The 24,247-nt window shown below is 33.5% G+C and overlaps 1 protein-coding gene across 2 annotated transcripts; it reads right to left on the reverse strand.

The window, feature by feature from the left end:
• Positions 1 to 4,273: 4,273 nt before the first annotated feature.
• On the reverse strand, positions 4,274 to 14,597 carry LOC110106291 (squamosa promoter-binding-like protein 12). 2 transcript variants are annotated; one of them, XM_020836141.2, is made up of 5 exons: positions 14,365 to 14,597; positions 13,031 to 13,742; positions 12,372 to 12,508; positions 7,272 to 7,532; positions 4,274 to 4,926 (listed from the first exon to the last, which is right to left on the reverse strand). In XM_020836141.2, exons 2-5 carry the CDS (start codon positions 13,693 to 13,695, stop codon positions 4,565 to 4,567), a joined length of 1,425 nt encoding a protein of 474 aa, XP_020691800.1. In that variant the 5' UTR covers positions 13,696 to 13,742; positions 14,365 to 14,597; the 3' UTR covers positions 4,274 to 4,564. The 2 variants fall into 2 exon arrangements, with proteins under 2 accessions (XP_020691800.1, XP_020691799.1); XM_020836140.2 differs by lacking the exon at positions 14,365 to 14,597 and adding an exon at positions 13,944 to 14,333.
• Positions 14,598 to 24,247: the final 9,650 nt, after the last annotated feature.

Genomic DNA, 24,247 nt, shown 5'->3' on the forward strand with positions numbered 1-24,247 from the left:
TCTTGGCCGTCCAATTGAAGTACCCGATCGACGAGCGACATAGCGGGATGCCGGGATCCCTACACGGCTTCACGGTTAGGGAAATCATGGGCTTCGAACACTCGATGAGTATTGAAGTCCAATAAAAATGCGTCACATCATTTTTTTATTCGGTATTAAGCTCAATATAAATATGATATTTTATAGTATCGAGCAATACTAAGCTCGGTACTATTCAGTACTGTGAAGAGTTAATTCATTATTACTCAACAGTAAATTTTGTCCGGTGTCCGAACACAATAATCTCTCTCTCTCGTAGAACCAACTCAATTAATTTTGATCTTAAAATTATAAAAAAAAAAATAAGGACATATCAGATTATTTTTTCGAATCAAATTAAATCTAATAAAAAATTAATTTAGTGAGATTGGTTTAATTTTAAATGAATCAAAATATAATTAATTTTATTAATAAATATATTTATTTTTAACTTAAACAATATAATTAAAATGTATATGTTAAATATATGATGTGCATATTAATATTTATGTTACATATTTATTTAAATAATTATGTTAATTTAATATTTAAAAAATTAATATAATTTCTTTCCTATTTAAGCAGTTTAATAAAAGCAAAAATCGAATTAATCAAATATAAAAGAAAGTTAAAATTATAATCGATAACAGAATATATACTTTAACAAATAAATAAAATATAATCAGTTTTGTTTGATTATTCAATATACCTAGATAATATACACCCCTAAATACTTTTAGTATTGCTATAAAATTGGAGAAAATTTTTTTAACATCCAATATGCAAAGCGGATGAATTTCTTTCTTTTTTCTTTATTATATTTTCAACTCTTTTTTTTTTCAGTTAAGCATTAATATTTATTCATTTACAATCAATTTGATATTTAGAATTTATTAATTATATTAAATAAATAAATAAACAGCAAGAAAAATATAATTACATTTTTATTGTCAATATTTATGTTATGCTAAGAGTTAAGGCAATTTATGTTATAATTGTTTGATAAAATTGAAGCTGGTTATTGACTACTTAGCATAATCATTTATTTTTCTTATTTAGAATTTGAGACCTCACAATAACAGGGTAGTTATCCAAAATAAATTAAGGATGATAAAATTTATAATAGTATATATTGACTCACTTTTGTATAAAAAAAGATATATATTTTTTTAACTACTATTGATAATACTATATAATTTTATCTATTTACCCACATTGATTATTGATACATCATCAAAAAATTATCAGGATCGGGCATGAATCTCGAGGAAAAATCAAGTTAGAAACTTTCAAAATTAAAATTAGGATCATTTGAACTCTGACTTCAGCAAACTTATAGTCGAACTGAACGTCTCAGAAATATGAACCCAACGATGCTATATTTGACTCAATCCGATCTCAAATGAGTCCAAATCAAGGGCACGAAGAGCTCTTGTAGAGTTAGAACCACAATTTGGATTACCAAACGTGACACGCTTATAGTCTAATCGAGCGGCTCAACGAGACGAATCCAATGAGCTTAAGATCACTAAATTCCGACATCACTAAGACATTCAAATGTCCATCAAACGGTCCACGATCAAAGGATTCAACATCAGCCATCCATGCAAACTACTCCATATTTGCCCTTGATTTTATACCTATTTACTGGCCATACTACTACAAGAAATCTATAATCCATTTCCTCTTAAAAAGGGACCCTAAGCCTAAGGAGAAAAGAGAGAGATCGGATATCGTTTTTCCTCTTTACCTCTTTGACCATTGCCTAGAGTTCCGCCGGACCACCACACGACACCTGGAATTCCGTCGAACCACCACTTGAGGTCCTAAGCTCCGCCGGACCACCACCTAATGTCCTAAGCTCTGTCGGACCACCGCTTGATGCCCTGAGCTATGTCGGACCACCGCTTGATGCCCTGAGCTATGTCGGACCACCACCTGAGCTCTTTTGCGAAACTAAGATTTTATTTGGGATGGCTTATTTACTATTTTTAAAATAATTTTTAATTTCTAGTATTAAAAAGTTTTATGCTAGGAATTAACAAGAAAACTGTCTCAAATAAAGTCTAAATTTAAGTTGAAAGGTCTATTGGTGTTGTGTTGCTATCTGATTTTATATAGTAAGGTTATGTTCATTTTATATGCAACTTTATGCTTAGAAATTTTATGATTTTATCAATATAAATCACTTCGCATTTAAAAATCCATCTATGAAAAAAGCAAATATTAAAAAAAAAATGATAAATTGAAAAAGAAAAGGCTGTATTTTAATTGAAATTTTGTTTGGGGAAGTATAGCAATACTCTCAGATTAAGACTTCGTTTGGGACGGCTTTCTTAATGCTTCTTAAAACAGCTTTTTAGTAAAAAGTTTGTACTTGAAAGCTGCTTTAAATAAGCATCAAGAAAGTTATCCAAATGAAGCCTAAGGCTAGCTTCGTTTGAGATCACTTTCTTATTGCTTTTTAAAACAGTATTTTAGTTCAAAATTTTTAATTTTTGTATTAAAAAGCTATTTTAAGAAGCAATAAAAAAATCATCTCAAATGAAACCTAAGCAAACACGATGATAAAAAAAAAATTATAGAGCTTGATATTAAATTTTGTCATAATATCATATTTTTCAAAACTTCAAGATTTAAATAATATTTTCATGCATAAGACTATTTTTCTTTTAAATCTGTGCTAATTTAAAGATTAGTTTAGGGGATGTTTGATTGGATTACATAAGAGTGTAAAGTATTTCAATTGAAGGGATTTTGAAAATTTATGTTTTTGGATGAAAAATGAATGCAAAATAAAGTAAAGTAAATATAATTTAAACAATTCTAGTTAATATAGTGTAAAGCAAACTCGTCCAGTTTTAAGGTAAATCAAACTCGCCTAATTTTGAGCTAGAACGATTTACAATGCAAGCAAACTAGCTTGATCGCCATCGATCACCGCCACCTGCCACCGACCACCACCATGACATCTATTAACCATCGCCGCCACTACCACAATCGTCTCCTGTCAGCTATCACCATTTTAAAGTTTATACTACATTCATTTTACTTCAAATCAAACAAAAAATTATTCACCTGAATGTACTTTACATTCATTAAAAAACTCCAAATATTATTTAATACCGAATTCTTTGAATTCCATTTCTTTTATATTGCATCCATTTTTTTAGCCAACCAAGGAGCCCTTTAGGTTTCATTTTGAACGGCTTTTTTACTGCTGCTTAAAGCGATATTTTAGTATAAAAATTTTAATTTTTATATTAAAAGATCATTTTAAGAAGCGATAAGAAAACTGTCCCAAAGATGCCTTATTAGTCTCATGCATTTGATAAACGTCACGTTTGCTCATAGCAATAAATTGGCTTTATAAAATAAAAAAATAAAAAAAAAAACCACTGCAGCTGGCTTGAATGTTTTATCGTGTAAAAATCAATGGTAGAACGCAAAAACCGTTGGTGATGCGCAAAACGTTCAGAAAAAGTTTCTGACACAAAATTAAATGACATTAATTTTAGAAAAAAAATAATAAATTACTGTGCCACTAAGTCATAAATTTGAAGGATTGGGTGGCAATTATAATTGATATTTTAGTCATTGAAATTATTTATGGAACCATATTCCAATTGATCATACCTATTAGTAAAGAAATACAAAGAGGATTTAACCTATCATAAAATTTTTATATATTTATATATCAAGTATTCAAATTATATATATTTATACAATATTATAATATTTAAATCACATCAAAATATATATTTTATTTTAAATAAATTAATATTAATAATGTCTTTATATAATTTAAAAATTAAAACATCGTACATAAATAAACACAAAACTTTAATTATTTGGCATATAAATATATATGAATTTAATTACATTTTCATAAATTTCTCAATATTAAATAACATTTTTTTATCTTGATATCCCTATTTATTTTATTTTTTTAATTGAGACATTTAAAAAAACACACATCCCTTATATTTTCAAAACTATGACAATATCAATTTATTAAAAGATATGCACATCAACATTGGACTATAATAGAAATTTGGGTGAGGATATCATACCAAAATTTCATCATGAATTCAAAACCCTAAATTTAATTTAACATAAATATAATATTTAAATAATCAATCAATTTTATATCACACAAATTTCAAAATAAAGTCAAAAGTTCAAAAATTCAGATATCCTCACCCTCTTTTATCATTTATATTTTCATCATCACCTTCAATGGAACCAGAAGCACTAAAAGCAAAAAAATTGTTCTCAACCATGCTTTATTCTCTCATAAAATAACAGAACAACAAGTTCTGAATAGTCATAGATCAAATTCAGTTCAGTAATTAATCAGGAAGTAGAAGTGCTACAATAAAAAGTTGTCAAAACTAAGGCTTCGTTTGGGACAACTTTCTTACTGCTTTTTAAAATAATTTTTTAGTTCAGAAATTAAAACTTTTGAATTAAAAAGCTGCTTTGAGAAGCAGTAAGAAAGCCGTCCCAAACGAAGCCTTAGAGAGCAGTAAAAGCAGCAAGCCATTCAGGTCTTGAACCCCAGGAAGTGACCATCTGACTTTGAAAAAACCTGATTGCTTTCAAATAAAGGGCTATCAAATGGAGCTTTGCTGAGATGGAACTCTTGGAAGTGACTTCCAGAACCGTTGAAATTGAAAGCCAGAGCTTGCTCAGTCAGAGAATGGTCGTCATGCCAACATTCTGGTAGGGAGGTAGAAGCAGGAACTGGAGGATGAGAAGCCACAGTGGGGTTAGTCCTTGCAAATTGGATCATATTGCTCTGTCCAGTGTTGCAGGGACCGCATGAATCGTTTGACAGAAGAGAGAGAGCACTTCGAAGGTCTGGTGCTCCATTCAAGTTGGAAGTTGAGACAGAAGCTTCCAGACCTGAAGAAACATAGATGTTCAAAACAATATTAGTACAAGGGTTGTATTGTAAAATTGGGGGTGGTGGGGGGGGTGATCAGGTGTGTTTGTAGATGGTTCTTGCCCCAAAGGATTGGAATAAACTCTTGTGGTTAAGTATAACATGAAAGTTTCTTCCATGCATACAACAACATCAAGTTTTTGTCCCACTACGTGGGGTCGGCTACATGAATACTTTTTCACCATTGTGTCATGTTAAAAGTCAAATTCTCATTTAAATCTAATAAAGAAAGATCATTTCTGATATTTTCTGACCAAGTCTTTTTAGGTCTACCTCTACATTTTTTAACATAAGTCAAATATGATACCTCAACTTTCCTAACAAGGTCATCGGAAGGCCTCCGTTTAATGTGACAAAACCATCTAAGACTATTCTCTCTAATCTTATCTTCCACTAGTGCTACTCCAACCTTTTCACGTATATGCTCATTTCGTATCCTATCTCTAAGGGTAAAGCCAAAAATGAATTATATGAAAATTGCCGGCCTTTTCATCCCATTTACCTCTAAATCTTGATTAATCCGCTGGGTGAAAGCACCAAGGAAATAAATTTGTATGTCAACTATTGAGCCTTAGGCAAATTTTTAGAAGTTTTTTTTCTTTCTTTTAAAACACTTTATATTTGTTTTCAACACTTTTTCTTGCTTCTCAACTCACTTGATATGGTAAAACACATCACTGAATATGAAGCAAATTGGTACCTAAAAAGAATAAAAAAGTGCCAAAGTGATCATGCTACTGTCATATTAACTCAAAATGGTTTTCTTTAAAATATCTTGGTAAACCATTAGAAGTTGGAAGCTTGGCATAATCATGAAGGCGGTCACTAGAATTAAATTTCTTAGAAAAAGAAACAATTAGATTTCTAGCGCGGCAATTCTCTCTATAAACACATACAATTGGTAAGGTCAAAGATAAAACTTTAAAAGCTAGTAACTGCAGACTAAAGCCAACTTGCAGGATTGCAGTTAAGACTTGCTTAAGAAAACCAAGGTGCTCATTGCTCAAGCAGAGATGTTTGTAGCAAGCATAAAAGAGTGGTTGCTTGACAGAAGAAATCATTTTCCTTCAGCTAGAAGAGGAAGTTTAGCATACTCTCAGTTAAACTCGGGAGAGGTGGAAGTGAGGTGAAAGGAATGAGACTATGAAAGTGATTAACACCCACAATTGATATGGAATACAACAACAACATCAAGCCTTTGTCCCACTACGTGGGGTTAGCTACATGAATCCTTTTTCGCCATTGTGTCCTGAATTGATATGGAATATAAAGTTAAAATCATATGTATTTCCAAAGTTTTTTTTTTTGGAACTCCAGACAAAGTTGTCATAACACAGTATGTAACTTGGATGGCAAAATTGATGGTGTAAACTATCAAACTAACCATAGAAGAACAAGCAACCACATATCTTAACCGGTATAAATTTTGAAAATCAGAACTCAGAAAAACAGACAACAAATTGCAACTTTCTTCGACCTGCAGGAGGAAGGTGAAGTTTGTCCACTTAGGTTTTAATTGCATATTCAAGTGAGACTAGTTTTCAATTCAAAGTATCCATGAATCAAGGGGTGCCAATATTTGATACGACCCGAAAACCTGACCCAAAAATTTCGGGTTCAAGTCAACCTGAACCCGAATCGAGTCGGGTTTGGGTTAGGGATTCAACCCATTTGTAAAACCGGTTCGGGTTCGGGTTGACCCGGAAATCCGAAATAGTTGGTTTGACCCATTTTTAATTAATTTAGGAGGGTTTTAAAATATTGTTATGAAATAAGTAAATGCTATTTCCAAAAAATAATAAATCATATTGCCCAAATTGAATTAAGTCTGATTTATTTTAAATTGAATGAAGTAAATCTTACCTTGATTTGATTAAGGTTTAATTAAATCAAATTAACTAAAAAATTTTTAGTAAAATATACCCGAAGTGGGTCGGGTTCGGGTTCGAAAAACTGACCCATTTGAAAAAACGGATAAGGTTCGGGTCGGGTCGAACAGTGCCGGGTCAATTCCAGGTTGGTCCCGAACCCGACCCGTGGCCCGATTTTGACATCACTGATGTAACAAAATTACATTTACATCAAAACAAAGAAAAGCCAAGATAAATGAAGACTAGAAAAGATAAAAGGCCCTCGCAATCATGTGGCAATTCGTATTCCCAATATGAAACAACCTTATTGGAACAATCATAAAATTAAGTAAAAGACGTAAAATTCACAGCAGTCCATGGTGCATGGTACATTAATCAAATCTATGCAGAAAGTCCAAAGAGGCATAACTATTATATAAAATATAAGAGATTACCTTGACTAAGGACCTCAGCAGTGGTGCCCTTGAATGGTATAGTTCTATTGAAACCGTGATGTGATGCAGGAAAGGTATCAGAGAAATCCATAAAAGGCAAATGCAATGCTCCATCAACACTTGCTTTGGTTGGTTTAGGCCAAGATCCTTCTGTTGTTGAAAGGCTAAAGCCAGATGATTTTTCCCACAAGGAACTTGCCGAAGGCCTTACATTACTAACTGGACCTCGACTTAGAAAAAAGTTCATTTGTTGTCCATTTGCTGCATCCAATAAATTAGTTTCAGTTTTGAGAAAATTAATCAGAAAAATTGGCTTTAAAGCATGTCTGCTTGTATGCCGGTGCACATGCAACCTTATAGCATATAGCATAATCTGTACACAAGTCCGAGACCTTCATAGTTGGTAGAACAAACAGATAGATGCTAAATATAAGAATATATATATATATACTCTAAAACTGACAAATTTGGTATCTAGAATAGTTCATGGCATTCATGCTGTGAAGCAAATTGAAAAATTTGTTGTTTTTGGATAGTTCTTACTTCCAAACTGACCAGTGTGGCATCCAGAGCTGGATGGACCATAAAAATATTTGATAGAAGAGAGAGAGAGAGAGAGAGAGAGAGAGAGAGAGAGAGAGAGAGAGCATTGAAGTTTTAGTGCTACATCAACGTAAGAAACAGGAAAAAGTTTTCAAACATGAAAAACTCAGGAATGAATGCAAAAAGATCATACAAGTCTAAAGTACCCGCTTTCGCCGATGGATCCTACATTCCTACCTTCTGTGTATTGGGGAAAGGAGAGGATTTGTGTTGCCAAGGGCAGGGCAGAAGAAAAAAAAGAGTGCTGAGGTCCCCTGGGAACAAATCTGGTCATGCTTTCTCTTGTTTTTTTTTTTTCATGCTTATGCCATTGTGAACGACCACCTTGGCATATGGGCAATAGTAAGCAGCAGCCTTGCAATGCTCCAACACGAGACTGCCTCGCTGTGCTTGCCATATTCAACATGAATTTATGTTAAGAAATTGGGAGGAGTTCTCGAGCTCTTCTTGATCTTCTTGCAAGAGAGAGGGAGAGATAGAAGGGAGGAGAGAGAGATGACAGATTTTAGGAGGAAATTTTTCCTAAATCTTTATTCAATTTTCTCCAAATTGTATATCAACATATCGCATGTATATATAGGTATTTACATTGGTATGAAATCTTGCGGAACGACTTAATGTAAAACTGGACAAATCCTAACAATCTTCACCTTGAATCATATGTTACAATGAAAAAAAAAAAAAAAATGGAAGAGAAATCTTGAATGTTATCTTACTGTCTTTGATCAAGCAACAACACCTTGCTCTCCATTCCACCGGTCACCTCCTAGTAGTTGCACCTCCACCTTGCGGCGGATTTTCATGCTTCCCTGTTGACCGAGAGCCACTACTCACCTGCTTCCATCAAGAACAATATTCATATTTCATCTCCCCATTTCTTCATGGACTACACCCGAAGTCCAACTCACGTGCAACACCACGCGTCCATGCCGTCCAATCCCGAGTGAAATGCACACACACAATCCGCGTGCGTCTCCAACCATGTGGCTTCTGCACGTCTATCTCGCTCGAAAACATGCGCATCACCCTGCCTCCGCACCCCGGTGACTGGTCCACACAATTTCTCTCGAACAGAATGCCAGCGTCTATTTCACACTTGCATGATTAGCGGCCGTTCGTGCTTCATGGCCTAACCGCGAAACCGAGCCTCCTCCATGCCCGTTAGCTCCTACACATGCCCCTGTGAGCGTTCAGCCTGCTCCAAGCCTGCCTGTCGGGAAACTGTGTTCTCCCACATTATCCGTTTGCTCCTGTACACAAACGCGTGCTTGTCCAGTTTTCCTTTTCTCTTTCAACTTTCTTTCTAAAATTTATGGAGTGAATCAACTGCTCCAAATGCTCAAAAGCGTATCAATTATGCTCTTGTTGAGAAAGATCATCCCGTGGCGCCTTCAGCTTTCCAGATCAACATGAATTTCGACTGCTCGATTTAAGAAATGCCATCTTCTGCCACTGTTCTTCCCCTATCCAGGCTTGCCAATTGCCCGTCTCTCCCACTAGATCTTACAATTAAGTTGCTATTTCATTTAAGACTAGAATCGCCCATATTTCAACACTCTTGCAATTGTCCAGATCTTGTTCAAATCCTAACTACATTGATGACCCAACAACAAAACTTCTGTCATTGTTCAAATATCGCTTCATACCCTAATAGACAGACTCTCTGTGCCAAGCGCTCAGTTGTTCGTTTGCACCTTTGTTCTCTATGTCCTCATTGGTGCCAAGCTTAACCACAAAATATTTCAAGATCTGCCAGCAACCTCCATCGACTTCACCTCCAGCGCAACTTCTCCAAGAAGAAACACCTATGTTGACTATTTCTTCAGTTCTTCCGCCATCCCCCGGTCTGCCAGTGCCGCCCCGATGACCGCCCTTCCAATAAGGACGTCTCCTTTATGCTCCGTGAGATCCTCTATGAAGATTCCTCCTCCGCCTTCAAGCCCTCCGCCTTTGATGCCAATGGTACCAAGAAGACTTCTACATTAGCAAGCATTGACACTGCAATAAGGTCGTTGTCTTCGCCATCAAGAAGCTCATTCACATTACCGTTCAAGGCGATCGTGAGCTCATGACCGAGATGGAGACATCGGATTAGCTACAGCTCGCAATCGCGAGCCCTTGCCTTGCCCAATCGCCAACCTCTCCTTTCCCTTCTTGGACAAGAACCCTTCTACTCGTCAATCGCCTCCACCAGGCTCTAATACCATTTGTTATAAAATTGGGAAGAGCTCTTGAACTCTTCTTGATCTTCTTGCAAGATAGAGGGAGAGATAGAAGGGAGGAGACGGCGAGATGACAGATTTTAGGAGAAAAATCTTTCTAAAGCTTTATTCAATTTTCCCCAAATTGTACATCAACCAATGGCATTTATATATAGGTATTTACGTAAGTGTGATATCTTGCAGAATGACTTAATATAAAACTGGACCAATCCTAACAATTTATATAAATTATGCCACTCGCATATTAAACACCCTTATTTTTTCAGGTATATGGCTTGAGAGCTACATGCAGTGCATCTCAGAAAAACAGGATATACTACACTTGCTTCACTGCAAGAAACAACTCCATATCATTCTTAGTAAATGAGATACATGCAGAAGGACACAATTAAACAAAATTAGAAGGGAAAGTTTCGTGGATGTGGAAATACTTTCCTAGAATCTCTTATCAAGGAGGTTTTGTTTTCTTCTGTAGACAACATGGAAACCACCATCACTACAACCGCACCTATTCCCTACCTCAACCACCCACCTCAACCACCCACCCCAAGCCCCCCTACCTCTGACTTTCCAATTCCAATAAATAGAATTATAACTAATAATAGCATGGAATCTTTCTCTCCTTATATCAAAGTTAACCAAAAATTCCCTGTTTTAAATAGAATTAAAGGCTGAAAAGCAAGATGTAAGAAAATCTCCCAGGCTACAAGAACAGATTAATATTACAAAAATTGGTCATCTAGTGTTTTAAAGTTAGTTAATGACTACAACTACATTTCCTTTCAATAAATTTCCTCCAGCATTCCAGTTAGCTCAATATCTTTAGATTTCCGAGCAAGGATATGAATAAAGTAGGCTCGTTTATGAGCTCAGTAACTGCCTGTAAAACAGTACTAATAATCAAATCAATTTACATTTGAAAATGCATAAGTGCATTAAGTAGTCAACAAAGATCACCAAACAAAAATCCATTTCTTCTGTTAAGACAGAATTGCACCTGATAACCACACAACTCTCAGCAGCCCATCAACATAAATAATATGGCTAGGCAATATGAAGCCACGTGTTGACTAAACAATAAAGATAATATTCAGAGGCATCAATCAACAGACAATGCAGAATAAAAAAAGAATACACAAAAGAACAATTGCAAGAAAAAAAAAAGGCATTGATTTCAGGGGCTGATTCAGCTTCTTTATTCACGATGGGCAAGATTTTAATTAATTAGACAACAACAATAATAATAACCAAATAAAGTAAAATAAAATAATAACATCAAATAGTAATAATAATAAAATAATTCACGAGCGTGGCTGCGAACTACAAAGACATTCGGGAACGTGGCTGCGAACTGCAAAGTGCAAGTGGTTCAGATGGGCAGGCACGCGCGGGATTGATAAAATTAGGGCAATTTTTTTTTTTAGGGGGACAGAATTCCAAAATTGCCCCTCCTATACATTAGTTTTTTGGGAGATTTACATAAATACCACATTATTTCATGCTATTTATATATCTAACACTCAAAACTTTAATATTGCATTCTCACCACTCATATAAAATTTTAATTCAAATATATAACTCATATATATCATTCTTATCACTCATACCACCCTATAAACTTTAATATTTCATTCCATTCACTCATATTTGTTCTATGGGTGGCAGACATATAATATTAAAGTTTTAGATGTTAAAAATGTAAATAATATAAAATAAAGTGATATGTATATAAATTTCCCACATTTTTTTGTTCGAGGGTGGGCATTTGCCCACCTTGACTTGAGCGGGGATCCGCCCGTGATTGATTTGCATCTAAATAGCCAAAGACTTTTAAGCGGGAGCAGCATACATTCAGAAACAATCAGAAACAAACACACCTTTCTTTGCCATGAATTTGAGCAAGCTGCCATGCTCATAAGAAGATATTAACTCTTTTTCCCTCAGTTAAAGTTATAGATGAAGAGCATGAATTGAAATAACCTTACCAGACATAAGTGGTTGAAATACTTCGTTCGATTACTTAAGCTCATATTCAAAAAAGGAATGCACGAGTAAGTTACAAAATAATGAAGTTCACCTTCAGTGACCACATGCAACAAATATTCTAACAGTAATATATCAGCTCAGAGAAAATTTATTTGGTTCAAGATGTAAATACAATAACATAAAATCACAGTATAGGCTATGAACTAGTATCAGACAAAATAAAAAAACCATTAGCACTAATCATTTGAGGATTTTAATTAAACAAAACATATGAAAGACAGTTCCATACCATAAAATGAAGAAGGAAGAACCGGTGAGTTAAATGAAATTGCTTCAGGCTGTGGTTTGCGCCGCCGTGAGTTATGTTCAGATAAGCGCTTCCGACAGCTCCTTTTCTTCTGGTCAAACTCAGACAAATCATGGAACCTTAAACAAATGCAAAAAAAACCAAAATCCATAAAACTGGATGTTGAGTCAAGCCGCATCAAGAAATAATTGAAATGAACATAGACAAAAGAAACTAAGCCATATCCTATAAATTCAGGGAGGTTTCACTAGCTCACTAAAATAAAATCCAATTTGAATGATAGTTATATCTCAATTCCCTGTCGATGTGTGTATCTCTTGACAATCTATAAATTTTTTTAGGCCACCAGTATCAAGAACACAGTAGTTTGAGGCTTGTTTGAGATGGCTTTTTACTGCTTCTTAAAATAGCTTTTTAATACAAAAATTAAATATTTTGTACTAGAAAGCTGCTTTAAGAAGAAGTAAGAAAGCCATCCCAAACAAAGCCTAAATCTAAATGAGGCGCACAAAGAAATCCCATGCATAACAATCACATCAGTTCTTCTTGATTGGCTTCAATATCAAACAAAATTACATCTACAAAATAATGGAAATGAGCTATAATAATTTGCTTTCAGCAACAAATGCAAGGAACTATACCTGCTACACTGCTGACAAAAACGTCGCTCTTGACCGGCAATTATAACCTTAGGGCTTTTAGAATGGTTTTCACATACTCTGTGCTTACGATGATAATCTTTTGCTCCAATCAAATCAATGTTGCACCCTTCAACCTGGCAGTAAGTATTCTGAGAGGCCTGATGAGATAGACGAGACTTCTTAACAGAAGAAGGATCATCTGGTGTGATAGAAACCGAAGATGTCTTGACGTTTGCGGTGCCAAAATCTTCAAAATAAGTTCTTTTGCCAAGTTTTAGACCTATAGGTGGCTCCCCAGCACCACTTCTTCCAACTATCACTGGAGACGTTCCAGTATCTTCACCCCTGAACGGCATATTATTCTTGTTCAGATTCTGATGTAAGCCTTCAATTGCTTCAAAGTTCAACTCTGATATAGTAGCTCCAACTTTTGATGAAGAGCCAACAGATGCAGAGATTGAACTTTTGGATGAACCATTACCAAGTTCTGAGCCAGAAGAAGTTCCACTCCCTGATGAATACACAGATCCATTACTGATTACGCCACCATCTTCAGCCCTCCATTCAACCTGTGTTGTAAACTTCGTTATTTCATTTTCTTTCCCAGAAAACAAGGCCAGATTTTCCCACTCCCACTGCAACGGAGCCTTCAAATTCCAGTCCATCTTAGCAGAAAGGATCCAAGAAAAAGAGCTTGTGCGCCGTTTTTTTCCTGCAAAGGGCAAAAAGCAACAGACTTTGTAAAACAGACATAATTCCTCATGCGTACTTCACCTAAATCACCCAAAAGAACTACAACAAAAAGAAACCTCTAAGCTCCCAAACAGTGAGGAAATCATTATACACAGTTAAAGAAAACTCACAAGGCCAACCATAAGCGAGGATTGAAGTAGGAAAACTATACAACTCTTACCTTAAAAATCATGCCAATAAAAGCATTACTTCAACGCCAGCAGAAAGTTTCTAACAGATATATAGCCAGTGTTCTTAACAAGTAAAATAGTTGAAGATCCAAATAACATTCCCATCTAAAACAATGCCCCCAAAACAAAATAATACAGCTTTGAAAGCAAAATCAGAAAGAAGCAAAAAAGAGCAGCTTTTGACTTCAACCCACAGATCCCATCCCTCTACCCCTAAAACAACCAGGGATCCCAATTTTTGCTTTCAAGATCAACTGAAGCAGCAATACGTTGCGAATAATAGTAAAGAATCACACCCCAAAACCCCATTATTGACTCATTACGCACTAGATCTCCAAGTCGCCCAACAAACACACTCAATAAGTCAGTCCTAGCAGAGCTAGCTATAGCATCCAAAACTAAAAGCAATACCTTTCAATAAAGCAACCTTTCCCCCTTTTCCGTGTCTTCTTCCTCCACGTAACTTTCAATACCTTCTCGCCCTCGCCTCTGAATGAGGAGACGGCTGGCACTCTCAATTTTTACTGTAGGTCTAATCAAAATTATAACTTTTTAACTATTTCAGCACATGCCTCCCTCCATGGATCACAAAAAAACTAAAATAAATATCTGCTACTTATAGCCTACGATAAGAACAGTAAACATTGAGAGAAATAAGTATAGACCGGAGATATCACAAGAAAGAAACTTTAATAGTAGAGAATGAATATAAAGTCGATGCGATATCAGAATTCCTATCCCTTTCAGGATAGGATAAAGTAGAAATTAGTACAGAAATAGCTAACCCTACCGTCTTATCCAACATTGAGCGTTGGATCGGAGGACAAATCAGTACTCCGCGGAAATTGCAAAACATGTACAAAATCAACAAACAAAGAGTAGAGATTAGACTTTGGAGATTGGAGATAATCTAGGCTGTTTGGTGTGTACTTCTTTAAGTACTGATAAACTTATATACCTAACTCAACTTGATTTGTTTATTAGGAAAAGTTATTATGTGCGGATACTGACATCATTCGGAGACTAATTAGAATACGTCATGTCACTTATATCTTGCTCGGTAGTCTGTATTGTGCCTCGGTACTGTTCAGTACCGTGGTTGGGTACTACTAACGCGGTGCATTCTGGTTGATCTCCGGACATAATTCTCCGTCCGATCTCCATACAAAATAATTTTTCGTTTATTAGGTCTTAAATTTTAATCTTATATATATGTTATATGTATATATTTATCTTATATAGGATGTCCCCCAAAAAAAAAATTAATTTTATGACTCCTATTAATTTTTTTCCCTATTATATTGGATCCATGTTATCCATGAAAATATATCAAAGCACTACTTAATTAGGGATCTAATTGCAGCAAAAATAAAATTAATGCGTATTGGTTTTAAAAGACGAGCAGCAACACCACAATCTTTAAATCTTAAGATCTAAATATTGCGGTGTTAGAAAGCTTTGTAGTCAGCATTAATTTTATTGCTTCTTAAGAGATGAGCGGCTTTCTTATGTTTCTTAAAGCATTTTTTTAGTAAAAAATTAAAAAGTTGTTTTAAGAAACAATAAAAAGGCATCTCATATGAAATCTTAGAATTCCTTCGGGACGGCTTTTTTGCTACTTTTTAAAGCAGTTTTTAAGTAAAAAAATTAAAAAAAATGTACTAATTAAAAAGTTATTTTGATAAGCAATAAGAAAGCCTTCCCAAACGAATCGTTATAGCTGTCCCATTTGAGACGGCTGCAGCTTTTAATAAATATGTTTGTAAATTTATTGCGAAAAAACAATTTTAAAAAGAAAATTGTCTTAAAAAGTAGCTTTATATCATAAAAAGTCATTAAAAGCATTGGAAAAAAATAATGATTAAATAAAAATTATGAATGCAATCTTAAAAACAAAATTTTAAGAAAGCTATCTCAATCGTAATTTTAGTTGAATGATCAAATTTTGAAGATGGTAAGAGATTCGAGCTTCGTTTGGAACTGCTTTCTTATTGCTTCTTAAAACAGTTTTTTAGTACACAAATTAAAATTTTTATACTACAAAATAGCTTTAAGAAGCAGTAAGAAAGTCATCACAAACTAAGGCTTTATTTGTTTGAGCGTTTTTTTGCCTTTTCCGTTTTTGGAAATGGAGGAATTTTTTTTGTGTTGTTTGGTTTGTCAAATCACGTTCCCAATAACTATTTCTTTTTCATTTTTCTGCAGTTTTGATAAAGCTTTTTATATATGCTTCTCCGTTACAAAACTCCATTTTCTGAACTAATGTTTTTTAAAACTGTCTTTTACAAAAGCACCAAAAAAATAAACGAAGCCTAAACCTCTATATTTTTTTCTTTAGAAGAAAAGGAAAGGTGATCAGACAATATCTGGAGTAAAAGAAAATGAGATCACAAAATACTTTAAACTACTGAAATTTGTCCGTTAATGTCATCCTCATGAATGATATATTTGACTTGCTACTCTACATAGATCGCTTTAAATAGTTATTTGGCTTATAAAACTCCTTTTTTAATATTCACGAAGAATTTTTACTTTGCATCGTTTGTTTAAAGAATTTTAATTTTGCATAGTTTGTTAAACATCACATCTAATAATTGCTTCAATATTCCTAATAATTGAGATATATTAGAGTTGTACGTACAAAGATTATGTATTTATACTAATAAGTTGAGAATAATACATATGAGACATGAGATTTTTTTTATGTGATCAATTTAATAATAAAAAATATATAAACATAATATAATTGAAAATAAATTCATTAGTATGAGTTAAATATTATAAATGATGTTATTCATTATAATGTGTAGTAACATTAATCATGAGATGCATCTCAGATAATGGTATTAGAACTTTTAAGGGATCAAAGTCTTAGGCTTCGTTTGGGACGGCTTTTTTATTGCTTTCTAAAATGAAGTTTTAGTACAAAAATTTTCGTTTGAGACAGCTTTTTTATTGTTTTTTAAAGCTGATTTCTAGTTCAAAATTTTTAAATTTTGTACCAAAAAACTGTTTTAATAGAGTGAGGATTCATAGATAAAAATAGACGTTCGCTTATCTTAAATCATTGGCTATATCTTTCTCTTGATATGAGGGAGATCAATTGACCGGAAAGCTTTATATTGGATATCAATGGCTAATAAATATCATATTGCGGTAGCGATGACGATAGACATCAAAATATTTCGACACCTGGTGTCCAAAGCTTGTGATGATCAACATTGATGTTGATATACTATTGACACTGGGTGGCAATGACTCTCTTCTCTTTTTATTTTGTTGAGGGAGGAAGATTGTCATAGTAGTCTACATACATATTTGTACCATATTGTAATTTTTCGATCTTTTAATTTCGCTATATGCAACTTTCAAAGGTGACAATGATTATGTATATAATTATCTATAAATATCAATTAGATTAGCCAAGAAAATTCACTTGATCATTTTGCATTCTTATGACATCTAAATATATTGATAAACACATAATTGTCTAATATTGGACTCAATCGTTTCAATTATAAGCATATAAAATTCAAAAAACGACTAGCTTGCAAATGGACTCATTAATTTTTGAATTATGCTTATAATCACTTGATTTATGTTTCGTTTGGAAATACTCTCTTGATGTTTTTAAAGCAGTTTTTTAATTCAAAAAATTTTGTGTACTGGAAAGTTACATTAGAAAGCAGTAAGAAAACTGTACAAGATTCATTTGGCGCAGCTTTAGACCACCATTTTTCCGCTTTTAATAAATTTTTGTACTTAAAAAACAGTTTTACAAAGCAGTAAGAAAATCGTCCAAAACAAAACCTTAGTCTAATTTTGACTTAGATATAGATGTTCTTAATGTAGATGGGTTTGTGTTGTCATGCAAACCTAATTGTTTTTAGTATAATTTTTTTAAAAATAAAATATTGGTAATCTCAAAATTAATTATTGAAAATTCTAACTCAATTATAAATGTCCTAAAATTTTATATTAAAAATCATGATTGTTAGCATGTCAACACCAATCAAACAAAAATTCATGAGAAATATAAAACTATCACATTTTTTTTTGTTTATCATAGATTGAATATTTAATCTTTAATAAATTATTATGCGTTTATACAAAAATACATAAAACTAGCAGCATAAGACAAATCGATCAAAGATGAAAATTATATATCGACTGACTTAATTTATTTAAAAGAATGTGATTTCCACCTAAATATTTAAATTGTTGCCATTGTTCTTTAAAAAATATTTTCGTAAAAAAAAAACAAAGCCTTTTTATTCCGCTTAGGCCCCATTGGCTGTATGTGCCTGCAAAGCATGTTTGGAAACAGATAAAAATCCATTATTTGGTGGGATTGTTTCTGAATTCAATATTTGAATAAATCTGCTTTAGCAGATTTTCCCATGCCACTTTTTTTTTTCTGCTATTTTTAAGAAAGTTTTATACTAAAGATTTGATGCAGGAAGCAGTAAGAAAATTGTCTTAAATGAAGGATAATTTATTTTGTGCGGTCACCGGGCAATTCAGAGACAAATGAGAGCGCGCCACGCAGGGACGGATCCAGCTTCTTTTTTTAGGGTGGATAAAAAAAAATTTTTGGTGGGGGATGGACAAAGACGCTTGGGATTAATAAAATTAGGGAAAAAAAAAATTGTAGAGGGGAAAAATGCCCAAAACACCCAAAATATTCTAAAATATCCAATCTTTTTTTTTTTAGGGTGGGCATTTGCCCCCCTCAACACATTGGGGTCCGCTCATGGCACCGCGTCACCCGATATTGAGCATTACTCATAAAAAAATAACGTGACGCGCACTTATTCGTTTCCGAATGCCCTCCCTGACCGCACATAATAATGAATCTAAAGGAAGCCGTATTTAGCTCTAAATAAAGCTTAAATGCCTTATAAACTTTATTTCAGCTGTGATTTTCAAGTAAAAATCAGATCAGAGATTCTCAATTCACAACACTACTTTTTGTCTATTTTTTTTAGAGCATATGTAACAGTAAACATTTAAGTTTTAGTAAGATGCAATAGCTTTTTCAACTTTGATTGTGTTTGGAGGCACTGGACTGAAGAATTAGAGGGATATGATGCTAAAGTGCAAGCACTTGTTGAGGTAGACATGTAATAGATATGTTCCTGCTTTATTGGAATAAAAATAGCTATGGTACTTACTCAAGACCCTACTTGAAAACTAAGTTAGGTTTTCACACTTGTTATATGTTAGAAAATTTGAGTCGGTAGAGTATATATTTTACGTCTTAGCACAGTACAAAAATTCAGTACGCACAAATAAAAGGAATAAGAATAGAAAATTTTTATGTGGAAAGCCGCAAAAGGGAAAAAACTACGAGGCCTGATCCAGTTGTATCCACTACGAAGTAGGAGATATAAGAATCTTTATTTCTTCATCGTTGAATATGAGAGGGTTTAAACAAACGCCTGATTTTCTTTAAGGAAAATTACGTAAATCAAGTGTCCACAAAGGGACTATTTGCACTCAATAATTGGGCTTGATTTTTCTAATAGGGATTATAAAAAGTATATGTCAACAAGCGGATAGATATACCCAACAAAAAGGTTCAATTTTGTTTGTATTATTGAGACGTTGGTGATTTTTTATGTTGATCATTGGTAGTGATGGTGGTTGTTGGCGGCAATAACTGATAATGGTCATCGACGATTACGACAGAAAAATGCGAGAGATATTTCTATAGTTCTATATAGTCTTCTTCCTCACATGAAGAATGGGGCACTATTTAAAGATTTTTTTATTATGATCATTTTGGTAATTTGAACCAAAATTCAAAACACTTCATCGTACGGCTCATATTGATTCATTTGATTATTGAGCATTTATTTAGCATTTAAGTGACTCATTCATGTAATAATTGAGTAACTTAGGCTATTTGGATTTGCCTCATCAAGTTGCTCGATTCAACTATAAGCATGTCTAATTTGGAAATCATTCGTTCATCCAATTAATGTTTTGAAATTTTCAAGTACGCTTTAAGCCCTTAATTTGAGTCCACTTGGGCTAGGACTGGACTGATTTTGATGTCATTGGGTTCGTATTGCCCAGACAACTATTTGACAAAAAGTTTGCTAAGATTGGAGTACATATGGTCCCAGTTTTAATTTTGAAAGTTTTCAATTCAAATATGCCTTGAGATTTGTGCCTGGTCAATATGATTTTTTTGTGATGTATCAGCTGCCCCTTGGGCCTTATCAAATAATTACGAGGCACGACAGCTTTCTGGACGTCAATATTGATCTCCCATCGGAGTCATGAACCAATTAAAATATCCTTAATTATAATATAAGCATTCCATGAAGTTGCAATGTCGAAGGAGCAAAAAATGTCAAAGAATTTCGCTCCAAAATATTTTAAATAATATTTAATTTAGAAGTTTTAAACTAAGGGTCTATTGGGGCAACGATCAATTTTTACAAGTGTGAGTTATAAAATTATTATTGAGAAAATAATTTATTTAAAAGCTCTCGTAAAAAATAGCTTCTTTTTACATAATTTTTTTAAAACAATAAAAAAATAGTAGCAAAAAATTAAACAGATGATTCCTCACCTATTTATTTTTTCCTTACCAATATCTAATATAAATCTCATTATTAATTTAAAATACGGTTGGAATATGATTAATGTATTACCCAAATTCATTATATTTTTATGTATATTTGAGTGGGGCCTATTTATGACTCATTTTATTAAGTCCCAATACAACAAAATTAATATCATTGCTTACATGAGATATATAATATAGAATATTGCATGCTATACTATTATACTCATAACTTTAAAATAATAATAATAATAACATATTAATATGTTGAATTTACATAGAAAAACTTATTCCACTACAGGAAAATCATCAAAAACCGGCGGTTTGGGAGAAAAAACCGGCGGTTTTGGAATCTACCGGCGGCTTTGCGGCGGGTGATGCACCATCGGAAAAAATGGCGTAGGAAACTATTTTCCGGCGGTGTTTACCGATGGCTTAATTCGCCGACGGTGTCCCGGCGGCTTAAACCGCCGGTTATTTTATTGCTTTGTGCCGGCGGTTTTCCGGCCGATGTACCGTCGGTCAAGATATCGACGGCGTACCGATGGTTTCGACGGCCGGCGTGAGGATACTTAACCGCCGGGTTGCGTCGGTAAACCGTCGGTAATACACCGGCAGTCAAGACCGACGATAGTAACGGCGGTCTAGACCGCTAGACTTTCAACGGACACCCGCCGGCTGTCGTCGGGTAACCACCGGCATTGATGTCCGGCTTGATCCAGCGAGATGCGGGCGGAGGCGACGGGAGAGCGATCAAAGCGAGAGAGAGAGAGAGGGTAACCGCCGGCATTGATGTCCGGCTTGATCCAGCGAGATGCGGGCGGAGGCGACGGGAGAGCGATCGAAGCGAGAGAGAGAGAGAGAGAAGGAAAGAATAGGAATGAAATGCGAGGTGCGTGTTCGTTCGTTTTAGGGCATTTACCGGCGGTCTGGACCGCCGGTAACAAAATAACTTATCAACGGCGGATCAAGCCGCCATTAAACCGCTGGGCAATATTGATGTCCGGCGATTTTCCGGCGGTTATGTGACCGTCACTAGTACTGGCGGCTTAACGTAACAAAACCACCGATAAAAACCGGCAGTCTAACCTCCGGCGAAACCGCCGTTAAAACCGGCGGTCCATAAACCGCGATAATCGGTGTTTTTCCTGTAGTGTTCAATACGCAATCATATTAATATGCTTATCTAACAAACTTACATCACAATGTTTATGATATGATTAATATTTTTTATATGATTTAACCGTCAGTGGGACAGCTTTTTTTTATTTGAATATTTTGTATTAGAAATATGTTTCATAATAAAATAATAAGAAAGTTGTCTCAAACGAAGCTGTGATGACTTTTTTGTTGTTTCTTAAACTAGCTTCTTAGTACAAAATTTTAATTTTTATTTTAAAAAACTGATTTAAAAAGAAGTAAAATAGCCATAAAAAATTATCTCAAATAAAACTTTAATGTCAAAAAAATACTACAATTATTGAATTTAACAATCATATATTTGCTTACAGAGAAATTTTAATAATTTTAAATTGACTTCTAACTACAAGACATCCATAGCATTATTATTTTGTCCTTTTTTTTCAAAATGGGGCTGAAAAATGAAGAAAAAGATGTATTATTTGTATTTGAAACCCTAATTTGAAGAAATAATTTCCTTCAATTATTGAGCCTCAAATACTTTTTACTTATTTTGTCCTAAATTATTAGTGGAGGCAAAGTTTTAAATGGAATAATCATTAATTTTTAATCATTATGATTATATCCACTAAACACTTTTAAATAATATTAAAACTTAATTATACCTTCATTTCCCCCCTGATGGGAAGTGATTGTGTGTAAGGATAAGGAGAATAACTTTTTGAGATTGATAGTTATAAATTCTAAGCATAATTTGCAACTTGCTTTATTATTTTATTGTTCTCTTAGATGACATCATTGTACTATGATTTTAAGGATACCTTTAATTTTATTTATTAATTAATAAAAATAAGCATATTGTTCATTAATTATTATTAAAATAATAATTAGCATTAGTTTAATCATACGTACTTCTTAATAAGAATAATTTTATGTAGTGTGGAAAAGACTTATACAGTGAAAGAGCATTTAGTTCTTTACAGGACACACCTCACATGATGGAGAAATTATTAAGTGCGGAGTTCGAATCTTTCAGATTTGTGAGGGTACACAGTAAATACATAGTATTTATATACATTATGTATTTACTATTTATTTATTGTGTACACTCATAGACTTTATATTTATCTTTCCTCCGGACTTCACATATAATAATCTCTCCAAAGACGTCTGTGGTGATTAATTGGCTATAGTTGGAGAAATTATTGTGTGCGGAATCCGAACGTGTTCGGAGGCGAATCCGGACATGCCACGTCACAAGGGCTCAGTGCATCTGGTGACGTGGCGCATTCGGATTCGTCTTCGATTGCATTCAGATTCTTCACATAATAATTTCTCCTATAATTGAGCTTTTACAATCCACTTAGAAAATATAACAAGTGGAAGAAAGCAACTAATGGGTGGTATTTAAATAGTGAATGTAGTGTGGCAATTGGAAGAGCATAATTGAAGGACAAGTGTTGCAGAGTAGGACATGAGAGTGCTATCAAGACAACTATGGCTTTTTGTATTCATTATCTTACAAATATATTAGCTTTTATTTTAATGAATTAAGTTTTTTAATTGAAAAATAAATTAATTATTTATGTATATCATATTTAATTCTAATTTTTTTTAGATTAGATCAATGATAATTTAATTAGATCTAATAATTCATATAGTTCATTACTTTTATATGTTTCTAATTTTTTTATCTTGATGATTAAAGTTTATGAATAGATCAATTTAGTGAGAAAAAAATTTTCATTTTAATATATCTTGACAAAAAATTGGTGGGATTATGTAATATTAATTATTTATATTTTGCACAAATCTCAAAGTGTGTTCATGGGATTTAAGATTTTTCCTAATTAAAATTTTGATGATGTCATCATAAGATTTTTTTCCCTATCATGATTGTTCCATATAATTGTGTGAGTTGTTGATGCATGATAATTCATGATACTAAAAAATTTATATTCAATATGAAGAACCCTCATATGAGAGAATTAGTCTTAGGTTAAAATATATATATTATGCGTGAAAATATCAAAGGATTAATTGTCACATATAGATTTAGGCTTCGTTTATGATAACTTTCTTACTGTTTTCTAAAGCAGTTTTTTAGAACAAAAATTTTTAAGTTGCTTTAAAAAACAGTAAGAAAGTTATCTCGAACGAAGCCTTAATCGCTTGAATAAAAAAGTAGATCTGATCACATCATCTCTTGATTCAAACTCACTCAAGCTAATAAGGTGGATATAAATATTTTTGGCTGTTATATTAATGATCAATAGTAGATTTAAGGGGAGACATTTTGATGCTGGTCCCCACCAATCAAGATGCTAATACTGAGCTTAATTATAAAATTAATAGTGAGTTAATGACTTATATTAGTATTTTTTCCCTTCAATTAATTAATCTGTCTATTTCATTGAATCTGCTTTGTGGTCTTTTATTAAACCCTATTATGCTAATTTATAAAAAAATCCCCCTTAAATCAATTAAATAAGCTAATTCTATTCTATGACGATTCCTTAAATTTTCATATTTATATAGATAGAAATAAATATATTATAAATGGAGTATATTATATCA

This window comes from Dendrobium catenatum, unplaced genomic scaffold (assembly GCF_001605985.2).
Source record: "Dendrobium catenatum unplaced genomic scaffold, ASM160598v2 fragScaff_scaffold_1021, whole genome shotgun sequence".
Lineage (NCBI taxonomy): Eukaryota > Viridiplantae > Streptophyta > Magnoliopsida > Asparagales > Orchidaceae > Dendrobium > Dendrobium catenatum.

What these genes read in the sequence shown, in the direction of transcription:
- LOC110106291 (XM_020836141.2), bottom strand. Translation starts at nt 13,695, where the DNA reads ATGGACTGGAATTTGAAGGCTCCGTTGCAGTGGGAGTGGGAAAATCTG. An exon ending in TTTTGTCAGCAGTGTAGCAG is followed by an intron (nt 12,509 to 13,030) that starts GTATAGTTCCTT and finishes CATTTGTTTAAG; the next exon opens with GTTCCATGATTTGTCTGAGT. An exon ending in TCTTCCTTCTTCATTTTATG is followed by an intron (nt 7,533 to 12,371) that starts GTATGGAACTGT and finishes TATTGGATGCAG; the next exon opens with CAAATGGACAACAAATGAAC.